Genomic DNA, 22,819 nt, shown 5'->3' on the forward strand with positions numbered 1-22,819 from the left:
AGTTCCCCCACCTCCAGGAAGCCTGCTCTCCTCCTCCCAGTTGCGTTTTCTGTCTCCTTCCCCTGCACTTTATCTGCTCTTTTCTCCAGACCTCTGAACACTGTCACTCTCCCTGTCTTGCTCAGGGATTTTGGTCTGTGTCTGCCTCCCTCTCCAGACCAGGGGCCTCTGACTCATTTCTGGCTCTCCAGCATCAGGGAAGTGCAGAATGTGTAAGTTGAGTTAATAAACTAGTGACAATTTCCCTCTAACACTCATCTCCTCCAACCCCATCTACCCTGTCCCTCTTCATCCGCATGAGATAACATAGGGTGAAGAAGAGAACGTGGACTCTGGAGTCAAACAGACTGGCATTAAATGCTGTGTCCAGGCTGTGCAACCTTGAGTAAATGTCTTTCCTTCTCTGAGCCAGGCACAGAGGAGACAATTGAAGGATATTCCCTTCCCTAGTTCTCTGCTCTGTGTCCAATTTTAGCTGCCTTTTCTGGAGCTCTCTCTTTTCATCCCCCTTTAGATGTCTTTGTCTCTCTCTCTCTGCATCTGTGTGTGCGTGTGCACATCTGTCTGTCCCTGTCTCTCTTCCTTCTTCTGGAATCCAGGACTCTATGTTCCTATCTCTGTGTCTCCACTTTTCTCTGTGGCTTTATTTTTCTTCCTCTCTCTCTCCCTGTCTGTCTCTGGACCCTTCCTCATCTCTCCTTGTGTCTGAACTTGAATTTCTATGCCATGTGCCTCTGACTTCCTCCGTCTCTCATTCTCTGTGTCTCTATCTCTTTCTGCATGTCTCCCTGTTTTTGTCTCTGTGTGTGTCTCTCTCTGTCTCAATCGCTTTATTTTGCCATCTTTCTGTTTCTATCTCTCTGCTTCCTTTCCTGTCTCTCTGCCTTAGCCATACCTGCCCCCCTCCACCACTCACCCCATCTCTCTCGGGCCATCCCTGTCCCACTCCCTGGCCTGGCATGCAGCCTGGGACACAAATCCCTGAATCAGCCTTTTCCTCCTATTCCAGAAATTGTGTCAGCACCGCAGTGGGGGTGGGGCTGGTTGTAGCTCTGGTTAGAGGGTTTGTCTCCCTGTGTCTTCATCCACAGAGGCCCAGGCCAGCTTGGTTTACCTCTGTTCTCAGTGTTTGTTCTCCCAGGGGAGCACCAGGAGGAGAGGTGAACCTGTGTTTATACGCACTGTGCATGTCTCTGGGTGTGTGTCTGCATTTGTTTCCAGGCACATTTGTGTGTGAATCTATAGCTATTTTGCAAACTCATCCATTCATTCATGCCCCCTTCCATCCATCCATCCAACCACTCGTCATCCATCCTTCCTTCCTTCCATCCATCCATCCACTCATCTACCCATTCAGCCACCCATTATCCATCCATCCATTCATCCACTCATTCAACCATCCACCCACTTATCCATCCATCCGTCCTTCCAAGCATCCACTGATCCATCCTTCCATCGATTTATCCTTCCAACTCATACATACATACATACAATTCTCTATTTACCCATCCACTAGATCATTCATTTACTCAACCCACCAATATTTATTGTCTACTGTGTGCCAGGCACCATGTCAGGCAGTGGAGACACAGCAGTAAACCAAACAAAGCACTACCCCCATGGAGCTTATGTGCCCAGCGGTGTTTCTGAATGTGCCAAACTTCCTCCAACCCCAGGCCTTGCACCAACTGTTTCCTCTCCCTGGAGCAGTCCCCTCCCCTCCCCCATCATCACCTGGCTCATGCCAACTCACCCTTCTGAGCTCAGCTCCAAAGTTACTTGCTCAGAGAAGCCTTACATGACCTTCTTCTTAGACACACAGCACCCTGGACTTTCCTTCCTAGCACTGATCCTCATATGCAGTTATCTGACGACCATCTGTCTCCTCCACTAAACCATGAGACCTCCCAAGGCTGGGATTTTTGTCTGCTTTGTTCCAGGCAAATCCTTGGTGCCCAAAACAGTGCCTGGCACTCAGTAGATGCTCAGTAAGTATCTACCAGTGGCTGCATGGATTGAATTGAATGAATGCCTCTCTTTCTCTTCTGGTTCCCTGTCAAGTGCTCTGCACTCTTCTACATCCCCAGTGGTGATGACAGGAAAGACCCTCAAACTTTCCAGATGCAAACAATGTAGTGGCTGTACACAGGGAGTCTAGATTCAGACCACATGGCTTTGAATCTCAACTCTGACATTTCCCAGCTGTGTGACCTGGGGCAGGGCACGTCCCCTCTCTGAGCCTCAGTTACCCTCACTTTTAAAATGCAGTTAAAGAGTACCTGAGCAAATCCATGTAATTACTAATTACGACAACACTAAACATTAACCACTTACTCTAAGCACCTCTCTTGAATTTAATTTTATCCTCAAAATAACATTGAAGTGGAATCTGTTTTTGTTTTTTATTTTTTAATGGAGGTGCTGGGGATCAAACCCAGGACCTCATGGGCACTAGGCATGCGCTCTACCACTGAGATATACCTGCCCCAGAACCTGTTTTTTTTTAAATTAGCCTCATTTGCAAATGGGGAAATTGAGGCATAAGAACGCAAGTCATCTGTCCAAGGCCACAAATGATGAAAGAGCAAAGCTAGGATTTGGACTAGGGGACCTCACACCCAAAGTCACACACACGGCTGCCCCTTGATGCCTGGGTGCCTCTTTGGGAACGTGTCATGGGATTCTGGCAAACCCATCCATATATACATCTTTGAGTGTGTGTATTTCTGCAGACTCCATCTGTGTGTCTCTCTCTATGGAATAGAGCTGCCTGTGGACCCTGCGGTGGGCATGGGGGGAGGTCTGGCTGTAAGAGTGGTATTTGGGGTGCCAGCACCTGCATACACATATCTGTGGGTTTGCCCCACCCCCACCCCCACCCCGTGCAGGCTTCCCTGGGTGCAAATGTAGGTCTATCTGGGAGAATGCAAGAAGCACAGAGGATAGGATTCAGAGTGAACCTGGGAGGTATTTCCGAGAGATTCAACATGACTGCAAAATATATACATAGGCAGCAACTGGGGAGATCATCTAATTAAAGGGAGGGCCTAGGGAACTCATCTTAAAGTTTGCAGAAGCAGCAGCAATTTTTTACTTAGATATTATATTTTATGGGTGTCACTGGGAGGCAGGGGGCAGCACTGAGGAAGATTGGGGGACCTCCAAGCCATCTCTGAAAGCTGCCACTGAGGCTACGGAGCTCTGGATCTTCTTCAAGGGATTTGACCTTTGCTGGCCTCAGTCGTCTCCTCCGTGAAATGGGAATAACATAATTGCACCCACCTCATAGGGCCAAAGTGAAGATTAAATGAGAGAATGCTTTCAAAGCACTTGGCGCGGTGTCCGGATCACAGTGGCAATTATCATTAACCGCTGTTAATATACCACTAGAGGTGTACATGCTGCTTTAAAAAAATATTAAGCACCTACTTGGTGCCAATGTTCCGTCTATAGTGACTGTTTTTTCAAACCTCTGGGTCCCTTAGGAAACAAGTTTATTGTCTGGATTTTGTTGATGAGGAAACTGGAACTCAGAGCAAAGAGCGAGAGGTCACAAAGGCAGAAGCCGGTCCAGGAAGGATTCAAATTCAGGCCCTTGCTTCTATCTCCACACGGGGCTGACACTCGAGACCGCTAATTCTGAGGCTCTGCCTCCCTTCCCATCATCAGCCCTCAGAGGTCCTCAGAGAGGACTTGAAGTCCTGGGTCCTGCGGAGAAAGGGGCTAGGGGGCCGAGACTCCTGGGGGAGGAGGGAGCAGGAGGGATGGATTCCTGGATCTAAGAATGAAGGAGTTGGAATGTCAGTACCCTGGGTCCTCGGGGAAGAGGTGATTGGGATGCTGGACTTCTGGGTCTGAGAGATGAGTGAGTGGGGGCCGGGACCCCTGGATCCTGGGGGAGCAGAGGGTCATGATCTCAGATCTCGGCGTCCTTGACTGTGGAAGTGAGCTGGGTCTCTAACGCTAGGTCCCAGGAAACCTCCCTCTTTCCTCGCTGCAGCCGCGCGATTTCGGCTTTCAAGCCGCAGGTTCGGAGGGGAAGAAGGAGGGGGTGCTGGGGGAGGAGCCGCGGACCTGCGACAGGGGCGGGGGGAGGAGCCGAGCGGGCACCGCGGCCGGCTCGCGGAGCTGCTGCGGCTGCGGCGGCGGCTCCGGGTGAGTCCGCTCCTCCCCTTCCCCCTGCCATAGCCCCCGCCCCAGCCCGATCCTGGGGGGCAGCCCCTGCGAGTGGGGGCGGGGATAGGTGCAGAGGTGCGCGAATCTCCGGCTGGGGAGTGGGAGTGCTGCAGCGCTTGCTGGCCGCCCCGGGGGAGGGGCAAGTGGCCCTGGAACGGGGGGGTCCCGACACACCTGGGTGTACCCCAACCTCGCCCACTGATTCCCCCGGGCGTAAGGATGGTTTACCCACTCCATGGCCCCTAAGAACTTAGGACTCCGCGGCCTCTCGAGGTCCCAGACATCATTCCTCTCCCCTGCAGCGCCTTGGGACCCCGGCATCTCCTAACCCCCCCACCTCCAAAAAAATTCCCATCCTCTCTGCTGCCGGGAGAGGCATTAAGGACTTCAATTCCCATCAGCCCTTGCAGCGTCTGGCCTATGAAGCCGCAGCAACGCGAGCGCAAGGCCTGCCGGGAATTGTAGTCTCTAAGCTTAACGGGAGCTGGGGGCCCGGAGGTGGGAGGGGGTGGCTGGACCTCCCGGGGGAGGTCGCCTGGGGTCGAGCAGCTGGCCCGAGCAGGACAAGATGTGAGGCTCGAACTGAGCTTTTTCTCACGGCCGCGGCCTCCAGATCCGGCACCCCCTCCCACCACCTGGCTCGTGGGGACAGGTCCGCAGCCCCTTGTCCACTCTGCAACCCCCATGGGCTACCGCCAGCCGCCGCCTCGGCTGCCATCCAGGACACGGCAGGGATAAGTGCAGGTGAGTCTGACCATGACTGTCTCGGAGTCCTGGCCTTCTGCTGCACCCCACGACACCTGTCCATCTGTGAGCCCCGATCTGTCCATCTCTGATTTCCTCTGCACCCTCCTTCCAGTACATCTCTGATGTCTAGTTCCAAACCATGTGTGGCTAATTCCCCTTCTCCCCACAGCCACCTCTTTCTCTTGGTCCCCTTTCTTTTATGGCCACCGGCATCCAATCTTCTTTCTGCACCCATGTCTGTCCTCCCAGCCCTCCTCTGTATCCTTTTGTCCACCTGTGATCTCTGGCCCTTATCTGGCTGCCTTTATCTCTGCACCCCATCCATTCTCCCGTCCACTGTTTGTCTCTCAAAGATATTTCTGTCCATACTCTCGCCTGGCACTTATCACTGCCCCTCTGTCCGCCCATCTCTCACACTCCCATGAATTATACACCAGCCCATTCTTTAGGGTTTGTCCATCCCAAGTCTCTCTAACATTCTCTCTGTCTGTTCATCTGTTCCTGTCTTCTGGGCCCCAGTCTGTCCTTCTCATTACCTCAGTCTACCCTCCCCTCATCTCCCCCTCTCTCAACTTGGTCCCCATCTCTGCATCCTTCATCTCCATTCCTCCCCAGCCAGACCACACATTACCATCTCCTATCTCTCTCTATCCCCATACATCTCTCTCTCTGTCCTCTCCCTGTCTACACCTTCCTGTTCCTTGGAACTGCCAGGCTCTTTCCCACTCTGGGCCATTGCTCATGCTATTGCTGCTGCTTTGAAAGCTTTTCCCTGTTCTAGCCCGACTGCCTGTGCCTGGCTCCATCTCACCCTTCAGGTCTCAAAGAGCTTCCCCCAACTGCCCACCTCCAGGTCCCTTGGTGACACATCTTCCAACTGTTTCTTTAAGAGCACTTCTCACAGTCTGAGAACTGTGTGTTTATGTGTGTATGTTTGTTTGTGTGTGTTTGTTGACTTGCTTACTCTTTGTCTCCTCTCATTGGAATGTGACACCAGGAAGCTGGGGACTGCGTGGGGTTTGTCCCCTGCTGGATCTGCAGCAGCCAGCATGGTGCCTGGCATGTAGTTGGTGCTCAATGAATATTTATTGAAGGCAAGAATGAGGAATGGCTGTCCCCTTGCCTGTCCACCCCTAAATACTGTCTCTTCATCTATGCACCCCTAATCTTTGTCTCCTTGTCTGTCCATCCCTTTATTTGTGCATCCTTAATCTCTACCCCTTGACTGGCCTTCCCATTCTCTTCCTCCTTGTCCATCGGTCTCTATTCTGTGTCTTCTCTACATGCCACTTCCCAACCCCTTGCTTGCCCAAGCCCTGTTACTATCTTCTAGCCTGTCTACCTTGAATTTCAATCCTCTGGTCCATTTGCCCCTAATTTCTTTTTCCTTGTCCATTCCTCCCTTAATCTCCATCCCCTTGTCCATCTATTCCCAATCTCTGTCCCCTTGTCATTCTGCCCCCAATCTCTGTTCCCTTGCCTATCCTTCCTTTTCTGTCTCTTTTCACCCTTTACCCATCCCCTCTCCCTCATCCCATTCCCTATCTGCAACCTTGCCCGGCCCCTCCCAAGCGCAGGACCCGCTGGCCACCATGTCAGGAGACTACGAGGATGACCTCTGCCGTCGGGCACTCATCCTGGTCTCAGATCTCTGTGCGCGGGTCCGAGATGCCGACACCAGTGACAGGTGCCAGGAGTTCAACGACCTGCGAATCCGAGGCTATCCCCGGGGCCCAGATGCAGGTCAGCACCCCCAGCCATCTTGGCCAGCCCCCTGCTTCCACTACTACCAGGATTTTCAGAGTCTCAGAGGAGAACACATTCAGTTTTCTGTTCCTGGTGGGGCCAGTTCCTCCTAGAGTCTTGCCTCCATCCTGCCTGTTGCTGGTCCCCCAAACCTCTCATCTAAGGAGAAGGAGCTGTGTGGTCCATTTGACCTTGACCATTTGGATTTCACTCTGTGGGCCTCCTGCTCACCCTCCCCCACCCCAACCCCACTGCTACCATATATCCCCTTCAGGTATCTTTGAGCACCTCACATAGCTACTTAGAAGCTCAGGCTCTCGAGTCAGCCTGACTTGCCGGGGTTCAAATCCCACCTCCTCCACTTAGTAAATGGATGGCATCTTCTGTGCCTCAATTTCCTTATCTGGAAAATGAGAATAATGGAAGTGACTACTTCCTGGGGCACCTGACAAACTCAAATGATATATCAGGGGTGAAGTGCTAAGAACAAGCTGAGCACACAGTGGTCATTCAGCACATGTTGGGATGTCCTTACTGAGCATCGAGTGGGTACCAGGCAGTGTGCAAGGCCCATTATGTACTTCATCAACTGCTCACGAAGGCCCTTTGTGGTCCCTATAATCCCTATTTTCAGAAGGGGAACAGGCTCAGGAGGGTGGTGATTGGCTCCAGGTCACTCAGCTAGGAAGCAGCGGGGTTCTGAGAGCTAGGAAGGATCTTGAGTGCCCTCGTCCAGATGAGGAGTCTGGAGGTAACATGAGCTGGAAGGTTACACCAATGCTCACACTTGCTGAGGGCCGGGGTGGGGCTCAGAATCTCACGTGCAGGATGTCCAGGGGACCATGATGAGGAACGAGGTCCAGAGAGCACTGTCTCAAAGTCTGTACTCAGAAGAGCCAGATTTTTAAAAAATATTTTTATTTTTAATTTTTATCTATTTTTTTTCTTGTTTGGGGGTGAGTAATTAGGTTTGTTGGTCTGGGTTTTTTTGTTGTTGTTGTTTATTTAATGGAGGTACTGGGGATTGAACCCCATGCATGCTAAACATGCGCTCTGCCACTGAGCTATAACCTCCCCACCCCTAGATTTTGACCCCAGGAAGTCTAGTACACTACTGCAATTTGGGGGGGGGGTCCCAAGACCACCCTCAGGTTCAGTGATCTGTAGAAAGACTTACAGAACTCATAAAAGCTGTTGTACACACATGGTTACATTTTACAACAGGAAAAGGATGAAGATTAAAATCAGCAAAGAGAAAAGAGGCATAAGGTTGGATGCAGGAGCGACCAGGCGGGAGCTTCCACTGGTCCTCTCCTGATGCAGCTATGCGGACAAGGTTTAACTCTCTCAGCAACGATGTGTGACAACACACACGGAGGACTGCCCACAAGTGAAGCTCACCCGAGCCTCAGTACCCAGGGTTTTTATTATGGCTCAGTCATGTAGACATGGCTGACAGCCCACGTACTGACCTGAGGCTCAGCCCCTCCAGAGGTCAAGCTGATATCACGGGGTCCAAAGACCCCACCATCAATCACATTGTTACCTAGACCATCTGGTGTGGCCCAAGATTTCTCAGTTAAATAAAAACACTCAGGCAGAACATTCTAAAGGCTTAGAGGTTCACCCACAGGAGTGATCAAGTGATCAAATGTTTCTTTGGGCAAGGTGAATATTTTACTGCATAACTACACTGCCTTGCCCAGCCCAAACAGCTCCCCATCCAGGAAGACAGGAATGCAGGAATGAGAAGTCTACCAGAGTTTGGAGAATTGACCGTTTGACTTGGAGAGGATCTGGGTCAGGCTGACAGTGGGGGAAAGTATGTGCTCAATTTTTCTCCCATTCTCTTCCAAAATAGCCCCCTTTTCTCAATTCTTCCCATGTTCAGGAGGCTGGGAAGTCCTTGCTCTGGTTTCTAACAGGCCCCCAGAACTCTAAGCAGATGTCAATCTCTTCAAAAGGAACAGCCTAAGGGGTATAGGGTCGGGTGTGAAACTCAGAGTTCTGCCACTGCCTACTGGATGGCCCTGCAGGGTCACTTCTGCTCTCTTAGAGCCTCAGTTTCCTTATATGTAAAATGGGGTCAACCACCTCTGGGCACAGTGTCATTTGGATTTGTGTATGGACCACTGACTTAGATTCACTGGGCAGTTCAGGACTGGAGGGCATCCCCTCACCACCAAGAGCCCCTTGATGTGACAGGACACAGCCGTTCTGCTAAGCTGTCCTTGCTGCCAGTGGTTGAGTTGCCTGCTCCTCCCCCCAGTTCCCCATGACTCATAGGCTGTACAGAGCAGGAATTTCCCGTGTGTTCTACCACACTAAGACCCAGGAATCAACCTTAAAACAAATTCACGTTTTCTTGAAAACCCCCAGTCTTGGTACCAGTTACGGAATGAGCCAGAAACCTTCAGTTCAAGAGCTGGGTTGGTGAGGGGAGGGTACAGCTCAGTGGTAGAGCACATGCTTAGCATAGAGCGCATGCTTAGCATGGACAAGGTCGTGGGTTCAATCCCCAGTACTGCCACTTCTAAATAAATAAATCTTAATTTATACCACCCCTCAGAAAAAAAATTTTTTTAAAAAGACAAACAGGGAGGTGGATATAGCTTAATGGTAGAGCACATGTTTAGCATGGATGAGGTCCTGGGTTCAATCCCCGGTACCTCCATTTAAAAAAAAAAAAAAGACAAACATTTTAAAAAGAGATGGGTTGTCCTTGGGTGTCTCTGAAATGCACATAAGCACATAGTAGGCATTCAGAAGATGTCAGCTGTGGTGGCGGGGGTGTTGCATACACATGGCAGCCCCAATAGGATTTCTTATTCTAAGAAAAACTCACACCTGAACTTCCACGTGTTGGGAAATATCAAGGTGTGATAGCATAATGGTGAAGACAGCGAGTTCTGGAGCCAGGCACCCCAGACACCAATCCTGACTCCCTGTTCCAGCTGTAGGACTCTGTGTCTATGGTAACTTTGTGTCTCTTGGCCTCAGTTTCCTTGTGTGGAAAATGGGCATAATAATATTGCCAGCCCCCTAGGGGTTTTGCCTATAAAGCAAAAGCTAATGCCTATAAAGCACTTAGGTGCCTGGAATGTAGTCATCTCCCAATAAATATTTGCTATTATCTTTGCCAGTCTGCATTCCTTAAAACCACTATGGGAGGCCAGACTGATTTTTTTCCCCATTTAACAAATAGGGACTGTCTGGCTCAGAGAAGTTAAGATATGTCCCCAAAGCCACACAGCAAGCTGGGATTTGAACCCTGACCTGACTAACTGTGACACGCAATCTCTTCTCTCCTTGACCATCTCTGAGTCTTTTGGGTAAACTTGGCCCTACCTTGGCTGGTGTATCTGCTTATACAGAGGCAGTGGGGGCTAGCAATCAAGAGAATAAAAAGAATAAAATCTGAAGACAGACTGCCAGCTCAAATCCCCCATCTGTCATTGACTACCTGTGCAGCCTCATGCAAGTCACTCAACATCTCTGTTTCCTCATCTTTAAAATGGTTATCTAGAAAGGCCCCCCTTGCAGAGTCGTGGAGTTTATACTAAGTAATCATATACAGTGCTTAGGACAGCGTGTGGCAAATCCTCCAGGTTAGCTCTTTGGGGACAGCAGTGGGAGGATAAACTCTGACCCCACCCTGACCCCTGACCTTTGTCCTCACTCTCTCCAGACATCTCCGTGAGCCTGCTGTCGGTCATCGTGACGTTCTGTGGCATTGTCCTTCTGGGTGTCTCTCTCTTCGTGTCCTGGAAGCTATGCTGGGTGCCCTGGCGGGACAAGGGAGGCTCGGCGGTGGGCGGTGGCCCCTTGCGCAAGGACCTAGGCCCTGGGGTCGGGCTGGCAGGCCTGGTAGGCGGTGGTGGACACCACCTAGGGGCTGGTCTGGGTGGCCATCCCCTGCTGGGGGGCCCCCACCACCATGCCCACACGGCCCACCATCCGCCCTTCGCTGAGCTGCTGGAACCAGGCAGCCTGGGGGGCTCAGACACCCCTGAGCCCTCCTACTTGGACATGGACTCGTATCCAGAGGCTGCAGCCGCCGCCGTAGCCGCTGGGGTCAAACCAAGCCAGACATCTCCTGAGCTGCCCTCTGAGGGCGGGGCAGGCTCTGGGCTGCTCCTGCTGCCCCCCAGTGGGGGGGGCTTGCCCAGTGCCCAGTCGCATCAGCAGGTCACAAGCCTGGCACCCGCCACCAGGTGAGACAGGCTACTGGGCTGGGGATCCACTTGGAACTTCTGTTCCTATTCTGTGTCCTTTCCCATCTAGGACTCTCCTGAGTCCTAGGGAGGCACGGCCTGGAGGTCCAGAGCCTTGAGTCCCAGGGAAGGAGGAAGCTTGGGGTGTGGACTCCTGAATCCTGGGGAAAGAGGAGGCTGGGGCCCCGGGCTCCTGGGTTTGAGGAAGGAGGGGTCTAGAAGTCCAGGCTCTTGGATCCAGAGGAAGGAAAAGAGGGACAAGACCTTGGGATCAGGAAGGTGAACGAGAATGGCAATTAGACCCCAAGTCCCTGAGGCACAAAGCAATTCATCTCTTTCACCCAAAGCCAGGATTAGCGGTGGGACCTGCAGGTCATTCATCCATTATTTCTCATTCTGCACATGTCTGTTGAGCACCTAAGATGAGCTAGACCTAAGCTGGGTGTTGGGACAATAGAAGTGAGCATGGCAGACAGACCCTGCTCTCATGTCACTCACAATCCAGGGGAAGTGGGTCCCCAAATGGGCTGTCCTGGACCAGCCAGGCAGGTCTGCAGTAAAGTAGAATAAGGGAGATGGGGGGGCAGACCATGCAGGGTCTTGAATGCCAGACTGAGAGGTTGGGACTTGGTCTTAGGGCACTAGGGAGCCACAGAGGGCTGTGAGCAGAGGACAGCTCTGGGTGTAGAAAGACTCTGGGGTCACACAGGGGACAGACTGGAAGCCAAGAGTCTAGGCAGGAGAGGACAAGGCTAAGCCGAGGTTATTGGATGGTGGAGGAGGAAACAAGGAGGAGAGTCAGGGGCAGAACTAGGGACTGACAGCTATGGGTAGGAGGGCGCAGGAGGAGGCAAGGACGGCACCCAGGGATCTAGTCTGGTGATTGGCTGAATGGTGGGGCTGTCAGAGGATGTAGGAAGGGGAGTGAGTTTGAGGGAGACCCTGAGCTTACCTGGGTCTTGTTGATTTCAGGGCCCCCGGAGGAGCATCTGGGGAAAACTGCCTCCCAGAAGGATTGTCTTGGGCCCCAGAGGTTCATGGGTGGTTCTTGTCCAGGGGCCTGGCCAGGGCCTCATAGAAAATATAGTTTGAGGTCTCTGGGGAAGCCTTCCAGAGGTTGGCGGATACACTGTTTCGAATTCCTCCTTCCCGCATTATACAGATGAAGAAAGTGAGGCTCAGAGGCTGTTAATGACCTGCTTAAAGTCACCCTGGAAGCATCCAGTGGCCCAGTGATCTTTAGCTGAAGGAGTCTCACCCCTGCATCCCTTTCCATGGCTCGGTGCCCTCCCACTTCCCGCAGCCCCATGCCTGCCTCTCAGCACAGCTGGGGCTGCCATGGCCAGTCATGGCTGCCGAGTACTGCCCCTAGCTAGGGGCCAGGGTGTGCTGGTCCATGCGGGAGAAGATGGATGAGCAGGGAACCATGGTGATGGGGAAATTTGGGAAACAGGAGGAAAAGGAATTGAGGGAGAGAGGGGTTGAGGATGGCTCCCAGTGTGTGACTTGCAGAAGATCTAGGTGGATCCTGGGGAATTGGGAGAAAGAGTGGGTTTGGGAGAAGGTACTGAGTCCAGTGGGGAACATGATGGGTATGTGGTGTCTGATGGACAGACGAGGCCAGGGGCTGAACCAGGCTGGAACTCAGGAGACAGATTTAGCTCAACAGACACCAGGCTGTTGATGGTCATGGAAACCTGTGGCACAGCTTGTCCAGCCAGGAAAGGCGTGTGGGTTACAAGGGGAGGAGACAGTAAAAATGATTTAAGAATGGAGCTTTGGGCTTCCAGAATGTTCTACAAACACAGCCAGCCCAAAAAGGAAGCTGAGAGAGAAAGAACAGGCCAGGTGGAGTGATGGTCAGATGGGAGAGGATGAGGCTGGAGCCAAGACAGGTTGGGGAGATTTGGAGAAGGGCAGATGGGAGGTCAAGGGGTCTGGATCCACAGAGAGTTTATTCTAGGTCACCTCTTGAAGTCAGGGGACTTCTAGAGGCTGGTGGGTGTGCGGGTCTGGGCTAGAACTAGCTTAGAGAAGGGGACAACCATCCCCTCATACAGATGGGGAAACCGAGGCTCCGAGAGCACAAGGCTCACCCTTGCTCAAGGTCACAGTGCACAAAGATGGGGATCTGTGGCCACCTGGCTGCGGGGTTAGTGAAGAAGAGGAAGAGGGGAATCTCCCAGGTCTTCAGCTGCAGTCAGCGATGGGAGCCACTGACCCCTCCTTGGTCTTCTCCACCCCCCGCAGGTATCCGGCCCTGCCCCGGCCCCTCACCCAGCAGACCCTGACCCCTCAGCCGGACCCGGGCAGTGAGGAGCGGCCGCCTGCCCTACCTTTACCCCTACCAGGCGGTGAGGAAAAAGCCAAGCTCATCGGGCAGATCAAGCCAGAGCTGTACCAGGGGACTGGACCTGGTGGCCGGCGTGGCGGCGGGGCCACGGGCTCCGGAGAGGCCGGCGCGGGAGCACCCGCTGGCCGCATCAGCTTCGCCCTGCGGTACCTCTACGGCTCCGACCAGCTGGTGGTGCGGATCCTGCAGGCCCTGGACCTTCCGGCCAAGGACTCCAACGGCTTCTCAGACCCCTACGTCAAGATCTACTTGCTGCCTGATCGCAAGAAGAAGTTTCAGACCAAGGTCTGGAGTCGCAGGCTGGACATCAGGGTCTCAGGGAGGAGGGGACGGGGGTGGGGGGGTACAGACTCCTGAATCTGAGGGAGGAGGGGACGGGGGGTCTGGACCCCTGGGTCTGAGGGCATTGGGGCTGGGGGTCTGGACCCCTGGGTCTGAGGGAGGAGGGCCTAGTGCGCATGCTGTCTGTCTCCCTCCCTTGCCCACCCCCGCCAGGTGCACAGGAAAACCCTGAACCCCGTGTTCAATGAGACATTTCAGTTCTCGGTGCCCCTCGCGGAGCTGGCCCAGCGCAAACTGCACTTCAGCGTCTACGACTTTGACCGCTTCTCGCGGCACGACCTCATCGGCCAGGTGGTGCTGGACAACCTCCTGGAGCTGGCCGAGCAGCCGCCCGACCGCCCGCTGTGGAGGGACATCGTGGAAGGCGGCTCGGTCAGTGGCTCCTGAATCCCGCCTCCCCGGGACCGGGGACCCCTGGGTTTGCTTGCCGTCCATTTCACCACCTTATAACTCCTTGATCCTGGAATTCTCTTTTCCATTTTATTTTATTGCAAACTATTGCAACTGTGCAAGCAAGAATAGAGAATTATATATTAGACCCCACACTCCCCCTGTGCACTTTGTCAAGTGTTAGCATGGTGTCTGGGGCCCAGATTCCCCAGCTTCTGACCCTCAACCTTGACATCAGATGGTCACCATTGAGAAAACTGTAATAGACACCCACGTACCCACCAGCCAGCTTTAGCGAAACTCAGCACTGTGACCCCATGATTTCTACTCTCTGACCCCAGATTTCTGACCCTCCAATTTCCTGACCCCAGAGTTTCTGGCTTTTGTTTTTCCAACTTCCTTTCCATTCCAACCTCCAGACATTCCAATTCCCGGACTTCCTGAATCCCCGACCCCTCTGATTCCTGAACATTTGGTTTCAAACCCTTGACCTTCAAACTCTGTAATTTAATCGAATCCTTCGTTTCTTCATGGTCTCCACCAGAATCCTGACAGCCTGATTCCCCAAGCCTCTCAGATATCCTGGACTCCCCAGTATCCTGACATCTCCCCAATTCTCCCAGAACCCAGATTGGAGGGCGCACACCCCCCCCCCAATACCTCCCCACTGGCCGCCTTCCTCGCTTCCTGCAACCTCATTCTCCTGGACAGCCAGTCCCTCCCAGAGCCCAGCTCCTTGGTCTTTCTTTTATTATTTTTTTAATCAATTATTTGTGTGTGGGGGGAGATACTTAGGTTTGTTTGTTTGTTTGTTTGTTTGTTTGTTTTAATGGCGGTACTGGGGATTGAACCCAGGACCTCGTGCATGCTAAGCACACACTCTACCCCTGAGCTCTACCCTCCCCACTCCAGCTCCTAGGTCTTTGTTGGGTGTCCTGACCCCTTCCACCCACCCAAACTTCAGACCCCCAACTCCTTGACCTCCTCAATTCCAATCTGTGGGTTTTCCAACAGTCCAGCTCTCTGTAGTCCGGGGTAGGTGTGTGTGTGTGTGTGTGTGTGTGTGTGTGTGTGTGTGTGTGTGTTGGGAGGAGGGGCTGAACGCTGTCCTTATGTCAGGAGAGGGCTGATTTTGCCCACCTGGTGGCCCTGCTCACGGCCCTTTCTGTTTTTGAGCCTCAGTTTCTCCTGATGTACAACAACCTAATTGACCAGGTGAATATGGCTTTTCTTAAAATCCCCTTCAATCGCTTCTCGGCCTTTTGGCTAAGATGAAGTGTGGTGTCTGAAGTTCACTTCACGGGGCTCTCCACAGCCCGCTTGCTTAGTCCTCAAGCCCAGCCTCTGAGAACTCTGTGCCTCATCGTAGGTTCCTGGTCCCCAGGGCCCCCCTCTGTCCCACCAACCCCCTCCCCACCCGAGGGTCCTCTCCTGCATCCTTATTTTTCTCCTTGTGTCACCGCTCATTTTCTCTCCTCATGATTGCTCCAGGTATCGCTCATTCTTTCATTTATTCCTTCATCCCCTCAACAGCTGGTTTCTTCAAGATCCAGACCCCAGGGACTCCAGACAGTCCTGAGAGCCACAGGTCTAGGTGGCCACACAGTTTGCTGTCAGGGGCCAGTGTTAGGGGACACCCAGGAGGAGTGTCTGCTCAGGGCTTCAGGGAATCTGGGAGCTTGTGGGAAGAGGTGACAGTTAAGCTGAGGCTTGCCAGCTGGAAGAGTATTCTAAGTAGAGGGAACAGAACTTGAGGGAAGTGAGTGGAGTGTCTAGGGACCTGGGGCCCCATCAGCATGGTTGGGAAGTGAGGGGCTGAGATGAGGCTGAAGGACCAGATGGACAGACAGGTTGTATGTCCTGGCTGGCCCTGGCCACTGCCCCAAGTCTATCTGTGTGTGTCAGTGTGGACGGTCTGCCTCCCTTGTAGCTTCCTTCTGGTTCTTGGCTGTCTCCTGCCCTAAGACTGACCTCTGCCCTACTCTATCTAGACCTCTGTCCCTCTCTGTGTGTCAGTCTCTCTCTGTTTCTCTCTCTCATTCTGGGTCTTTATCACTCTCTCTGGGTCTCCATGTCCCCCACCAACTCTCTGCCCCAACTCTCTGCATCTCTGGTCCTGCCCCCTGGATTCTGTTCCCTCCCAAGCTTCTGTCCTCCCTCTGGTCTATGCTTCTTCTCCCCCATCCCCTGCTCAAAGTCTCTGTACTGCCAGGTCTGGAGTCTTTGTTCCCTCTCCTTTATTCTGGGCTTCTGTCCTGCTGTCTAGGTCTTCCTGACTTTAGAACTCTGTGGGTCTGTCTTTCTAACTGTATCTCTCAGGGTTTGCATCTCTGTCTCAGTCTATTTCTCACGGTGTCCTTCTCTCTGTGTGTGTGTCCCTCCCCTGCTCCCCCCGCCCATGCCTCTTCCAATCTTCCCTGCAGAACAAATAGGCTTTGACGGTGGCGGGCAGCTGTGGCCGGGGAGTTACCGGGTTTGGCCCGGAGTCAGATTGTTAAGTGGATCGGAAACCTGAGCCCTGGATATCTGGGAGGAGAGCTGGAGGCTGGAGACGGGAGGGAAGTCAGGGGGAGATGGGCGGAGGCTGAGGAAGGGCATCATAGACCCTCTTGCCCCAACTGCAGGAAAAAGCAGATCTTGGGGAGCTCAACTTCTCACTCTGCTACCTCCCCACGGCCGGGCGCCTCACCGTGACCATCATCAAAGCCTCTAACCTCAAAGCGATGGACCTCACTGGCTTCTCAGGTGGGTGGCAGGAAGGCACTGGCATCTGAGGGAGGAGGCGACAGCACTCCTGGGTCTGAGGGAGGAAGAGGCTGGGGGAGAAAAGGGTGGGGACCCAGACCCTTGGGTCTGGGAGAAGAGGGGTCTGAGGTCCGGAGGCAGATCTGAGGGAGGACGTCGCGGTTCAGTGCTCTCCACGCCCGCCCCCAGACCCCTACGTGAAGGCCTCTCTGATCAGCGAGGGGCGGCGTCTGAAGAAGCGGAAAACCTCCATCAAGAAGAACACACTGAACCCCACGTACAACGAGGCGCTGGTGTTCGACGTGGCCCCCGAGAGCGTGGAGAACGTGGGGCTCAGCATCGCGGTGGTGGACTATGACTGGTGAGGGGGCGTGGCCCGGGGCGTGGCCTGGGGCGGGGTGGCATGGGGTGGGGCCGAGCCCGCCCCCCCACCTCTCCGGTGCTCAGCGACCGCCATCCCTGACCCCCAGCATCGGACACAACGAGGTGATCGGCGTGTGCCGCGTGGGCCCCGACGCCGCCGACCCCCACGGCCGCGAGCACTGGGCGGAGATGCTGGCCAACCCGCGCAAGCCGGTGGAGCACTGGCATCAGCTGGTGGAGGTGAGTGGGCGCCACCCAGGGCCCCTGACCCGGCCATTAGCCCCTTCATTCACTCGACGCACCGCGTGTCTTTGTGGACTGCGGAGTCAGCCTGGGTTCGAATCCCTGCCCTACCAACTTTAAGCTGTGTGACTTAAAGCAAGTTACTTAATCTCTCTGTGCCTCAATTTTTCTCTTTTGGAAAATGAGGCTGTTAATAGCATCTATTGTGAGGACAGACGAAAGGATTCAGGGAGTAAATGCAGGACTAACTGTCTGCCTCTTAGTAAGGGCTCAGTAAATGCGCAGCTAATAATAACGTGTTATTATTACAAATGATGCTAAGTCCCAAGTAAAGGGAAAAAACGAGGTGATATAATAGAGCAGGGTTTTGTTTGTTTGTTATTTAAAGTAGGCTGTGAAAATTAGTAGATTGTGGCTTACTGGGCAGGGATCAACTTTTTTTTTTTGAAATGAATAAGAAAATAAAATTGGAATAGAACAGAACAGGAATTTTCACAGGGCGGCAGACCAAAGATCATCGTGTTAATTACCACCCCACCCCACCCCACCCCCGCCCAGTGATCCAAAACGTTTAGGAGTCTGGGAAGTAAAAGGAATCTGGATGGGGAATGGAGGCTGCCTTTTAGATTAGGGGTTCCCGAAGGGCCTCTTGGAGGAGGTGACATTTGAGGAGAGTCCTGAAGGTTGAGAAGGAATGATCTTAGGTGCAAGTTAGAAGGAGATGATTGGAGGGAGAGTGCAGGGCTGCACATTTCTCCAAATCCGGGAGGAAGCAGGTGTCCATAGTGAGCCTGGAGCAGAGAGGGAAGGGGGACAGGCAGACACAAGCCTTGTGGGTCACCTAAGAACCAGCCTGACAGTTTTTAAATTAAAAATTAATGATCACTTAAGATCACTTGGTCAAGAGAAATTTTCAAACATTGCTGTTTTCTCATTTGAAACCAAAGAAAGCAAAGAAGTAGATTTGGAAACTATTCACGAATTTGCTGTCATTAAAACCAAGGAAGTAAAATTACACTAAATTCTTTGTAGGGTACAAATAAAACATTTAGACTTAAAATAATGTGAATTTCACTACACTTACTGTCCATGTTTTTTCAATATTTTTTCAATTATTTTAATGTCATGGAAAGAACACTTTAAAAATATAGGAAAAATCAGGTGCATATTTTGACTTTTGTCTTAGGTTCCTGAGCCCAGGAACTTACCTTTATTTAAAATTTGAATAAATTTTGATTTTTAATAAATTTAAATTTTAGATAAATAAAATAAAATGTAAATATCATAAATGATGTTTAAATTTTATCTAAAATGGCACAGGACTGGCCTTTATTTACAGTTCATCTTTTGCTCATCATGGGGTATTTTGCATTAATTTTTATTTTTTTTTAAAAAGATTGCATTACACTAGCACTTATCGTGATCACTGAGTTTGGTGCACCTTACATTTTGCTCCTGGAGTCCATTCCTCACTTGGCCTTCTGCTGGTTGGGCCCTGCTTTGGACATTTCTCCAGGGAGGACATGGGGGATTTGAAGGCCTGAGAACTCAGATGTGAGTTTTGAAAAGATTGCGACTCTACTTAGGTGGACAGATAGGCAGAGGCTCAGGTCCTCTGAGGCCCTGCAGGGTCTTCCTCACCACCCCAGTGGCCTCATCTCTCCTCACATTTCCAGAGAATTCCTCTTTGTGCCTCAATCTCCCCATCTGTAGAAGGGAACTATAATATACCATTTGTTCCATCTCTTCAGAACCGAGCAGAAAAGAGAACTGTAAAGATGAAAACAGGTTTGATGTCTTACTATGTTGATGACTAGCAATTGTTTTGCCTCTGACCCCCACTCCCAAACCTTCTGGACTTCCCACTTCAGGAAAAGACTTTGACCAGCTTCACAAAAGGCAGCAAAGGATTGTCAGAGAAAGAGAACTCCGAGTGAAGGTAAGGAACTCAGACCAAGGATGGGGGGCCTGGACTCCTGAGTCTGAGGGAGGAGGGGCTGGAGGCCTGGACTTCTGGGTCTGAGAATGGAAGGACGTAGGACAGGGACTTCTGATCCCTGGGGTGGTGATGGAGCTACAGCAAGTCATGGTCCCTCTCTCGGCCATCACTGATGTCTCCTCCCTGTTGGGTCCTGCAGGTCTGGCCTAGGCCCAGGATCAAACCAGACCCCCTGGGGACCCCATCCCTTCCTGCCCGGACTATGAATTCATCTCCTCGAAGCCATAATGTCCGAGCTGTGTGGTGCGGGGCAGCCCTGGGCCTGCTGGTCCTTCCACCCCTGGAGGCATGGGGGTGGGAGGCAGGCTGGCCCAGCTCCCTGTTTCAGGGTGGGGGGCACTCAGTCTCCACTGTGTCTGTCTTCCCTTCCCCGGGGCTCTTCATCCAGGCGAGGGGCCATGCATGTCTGGGGGACCCCTGCCCCCCCAAACCCCTGTCTGTCTGTCTCTCTGTCTCTTTGCTGTTTGTACAAGACTTGGTGTCCTAACCCTCATTCTCGCCGTGAATGTCAATGGACCAATCCTCCGTGTTCCCCTAGACACACAAACACACCTGTGTCTACCCTTTCTGTTCACCACACCCCGCGTCTGGCCGATCCTCCCCACTGCTGCTGCTATCAACGCCAGAATAAACATATACCGTGGGTCTCACTCCACCTGGGGCTCCTGTCCTTTCTGGGTTGGGATGCTGGGTTGGAATACTCGGGCTCTGCATTCAAATAAATGTTTCATTCATTTGCTGGGTGATATTTGGCAACTTAATTGATTTCTCTGAGCCATAGTTCTTAAATTTCACGTTGGCCAGGACCACTGTGATTATAGGACACAAAATGCAACCCAAACTACTGTAAGCCACAGGCAGAATTGAAAGACCTTCATACATGGTGAGTTTGAGAATACAGAAGGACTTCAGGCATGGCTGGATCCAGGTGTTCAAGGAATTCTACTTTGTCCTGTTGACTTCATTCTCAGGCAGGCCTTTGCAGTGGTAATAAATGGCCATTTGGAACTGCAGGCTTATTGTGCTGCATCTGTTATATGCCTCCCACTGCAGAAAATAGAATTCCCAACAGAAGGGGCTAAAATGGTAGAGATTTCTTTTGTTCACAAAACAAAACTGTCAAAGATATGCAGTCCCAGGGTTGGTTCAGGTGCTCAACAATTTCATGCACCAGGTTGGCGTCCCTAAGATTCGTTTTGCTTTCCCCTTGTGAGTACAAACTGTCTGCAGTGGTGCTATGCATTCTGTTCTTACAGAGTGACATCTGAAACAGAAAACGTGGATGGGGCGTCTCCTTATGTGTTTGTCTTTTTCTCCCCAGAAGGGTTCTCCTTATTTCTCATTTGCTGGAATTAGGTTCTATGGCCACCCTGGGTTGCAAAGCAGTTTGGAAAGTGAGCATCTGTCATTTCTAGTCTGTATCACAGAGTGTGGGCTTTGCCAATGAGGAAGCACAGAAAGAGGAATGATTTTTGGGTAGGAAATTAATAGGACCTATTGCAATTGCAAGAAATTAGGAAACAAAATTAGGGTATTCTCCCTCTCTCTCTCTCTCTCTCTCTCTGCATCCTTATCATTCAGGAAAAGTATTTGGATTGGTTCTGCTCAGGCCTTGGATAATCACCTCCAGCTCAGCATGTGTCCAGTTGGCAAACTTGCCCTTGGGCCCACCCCCTGCCATGGCTGACTCCTCCTCCCCTGCCCATCTCACCTGGATGGGCCCAGAACCCCTCAGGAACTCATCCCTTCTGGCCCGGCTGTGAATTCATTTCCTGAAATCATAACACTCTTTAGTAGAAAACATAGGGGTCCCTTGATTGGCCGCCCAAACAGAATCACATGGCAGCGCGTGAGACTGTCCTTCAAAGTACTGGATGTCCATTACATTCCACCCTCTGCTAGTCCATGTTAATTCACACCCAGTTGGCCTTACACACCATCTCAAAAAATTCTACCAGGAAAAAATGGTACAACCACTGTATTAGTTTGCTGGGGCTGCCATAACAAATTACCGCCAACTAGCTGGCTGAAAGGAACAAAACGTATTCTCTGATAGTTCTGGAGACCAGAAGTCTGAAGGCAACGTGCCAGCAGGGTTGATTGCTTCTGAGGCTCTGGGAGAGAATCCATACCATGCCTCTCACCTAGCTCCTGGTACCTGCTTGAAATCTTTGATGTTCCTTGGCTTGTAGATGCACCATTACAATATCTGCTTCCATCTTCACATCACCTCCCCCTGTGTGGCTCTGTGTCTCAAATCTGCCTCCCCCATTTCCTCTATTTTAATACACGTATAACACTGATTTTTTTTTCTTTATTGCTTACTCTAACTAGGTGTATGTTTACTCTCTTTTCTCAAAGAGTGGGCTGCACTTTTCAAACCCTAATAAATGTCAAGATTATAAAGGCACAATACCATTTGTAAAGTTCAGCTTAAAGGTAAACAGTGCAACCTGTTAGCACCCACAAGAATTGCAAGTTGATTTTAACCTAATAAATGTTCTGAAAATACTCCTAAGAAGAGAGTCCATCATGCCAAAGAAACTTACTCTTTAAATCAATGTCATACTCTGCCTGTTTCTTGCTCATACAATCTTTGATGATGCCACTAGCTTTAACAAGTTTATCTGGTACCCAAGTGAGCCTTGGAAGTCAGGCAGCCTAAACTCAAATTCCTTCTCCTTACATATTATCTTTATGACTTTGGGCAAAGTATGTAATCTCTCTCTGCCCCAATTTCTTTAACTGTAAGATAGAGAAATGATAATGCCTACTTCACAAGAGCGTTATGCAGATTAAGTGAAAAAACGCACACGAGCCCCTTAGCGTGGTATTTGATATATAGTAACTGACTCAAACGTTAGCTAATAACATGGGTAATAATGGTGATTGTAATTGCTAATAATTATTATTTATGATTAGAATATACTTGTACATTAGGATCTTCATAATTGTTTTCATATTGACTGACCTACTGTGTAAGTATCAGCTGTTCCAGACGGGAGAAAGGGGTTTCAATGCAGGAAAACAGAAGCAGGAGGATTTTTATCACCAATTTGCTTGGAATATGCATAAGTTGGTTACAGTCATCAATGTATCTTTACATTTTTTTCTGCCTTTCTCTCTTTTTTTAATTTTTTAACTTTTTTTGAGGAGGAGGTAACTAGATTTATTTATTTGTTGATTCTTAGAGGAGGTACTGGGGATTGAACCCAGGACCTCATGCATGCTAAGCATGCACTCTACCACTTGAGCTATATCCTCCCCCCTGCCTTTTTCTTCTAAGGACACCTGTCTTTGGCTTTAGGGACACCTCTAAGTCCAGGATGATTTCATCTAGAAATCCTTAATTCAACATCTACAAAGACATTTTTTCCAAATAAGGTCATTTCACAGGTTCTGGGGTGTTAGGACATGGACATGTCTTTTGGAGACCACCATTCAACCTGCTACAACTACCTTGAAAAGAGTTTATCAGTTTCTTCTAAAGTGAAACATGAA

At 51.2% G+C, this 22,819-nt stretch overlaps 1 protein-coding gene across 1 annotated transcript; it reads left to right on the plus strand.

Moving 5' to 3' along the window:
• The first annotated feature begins 4,109 nt into the window (after positions 1-4,109).
• SYT3 (synaptotagmin 3) lies at positions 4,110-19,951 on the plus strand. The gene is made up of 11 exons (XM_072968587.1): positions 4,110-4,155; positions 4,790-4,920; positions 6,501-6,666; positions 10,358-10,883; positions 13,134-13,521; positions 13,732-13,950; positions 16,593-16,713; positions 16,903-17,074; positions 17,184-17,316; positions 19,191-19,258; positions 19,458-19,951. The coding sequence occupies exons 3-10, from the start codon at positions 6,516-6,518 to the stop codon at positions 19,254-19,256; spliced, it is 1,776 nt and encodes a 591-aa protein (XP_072824688.1). The 5' UTR covers positions 4,110-4,155; positions 4,790-4,920; positions 6,501-6,515; the 3' UTR covers positions 19,257-19,258; positions 19,458-19,951.
• The last annotated feature ends 2,868 nt before the right edge of the window (positions 19,952-22,819 follow it).

This window comes from Vicugna pacos, chromosome 9 (genome assembly GCF_048564905.1).
Source record: "Vicugna pacos chromosome 9, VicPac4, whole genome shotgun sequence".
NCBI lineage: Eukaryota > Metazoa > Chordata > Mammalia > Artiodactyla > Camelidae > Vicugna > Vicugna pacos.

What these genes read in the sequence shown, in the direction of transcription:
- SYT3 (XM_072968587.1), top strand. Translation starts at nt 6,516, where the DNA reads ATGTCAGGAGACTACGAGGATGACCTCTGCCGTCGGGCACTCATCCTG. An exon ending in TCCCCGGGGCCCAGATGCAG is followed by an intron (nt 6,667 to 10,357) that starts GTCAGCACCCCC and finishes CACTCTCTCCAG; the next exon opens with ACATCTCCGTGAGCCTGCTG. An exon ending in GCGGTGGTGGACTATGACTG is followed by an intron (nt 17,075 to 17,183) that starts GTGAGGGGGCGT and finishes CCTGACCCCCAG; the next exon opens with CATCGGACACAACGAGGTGA.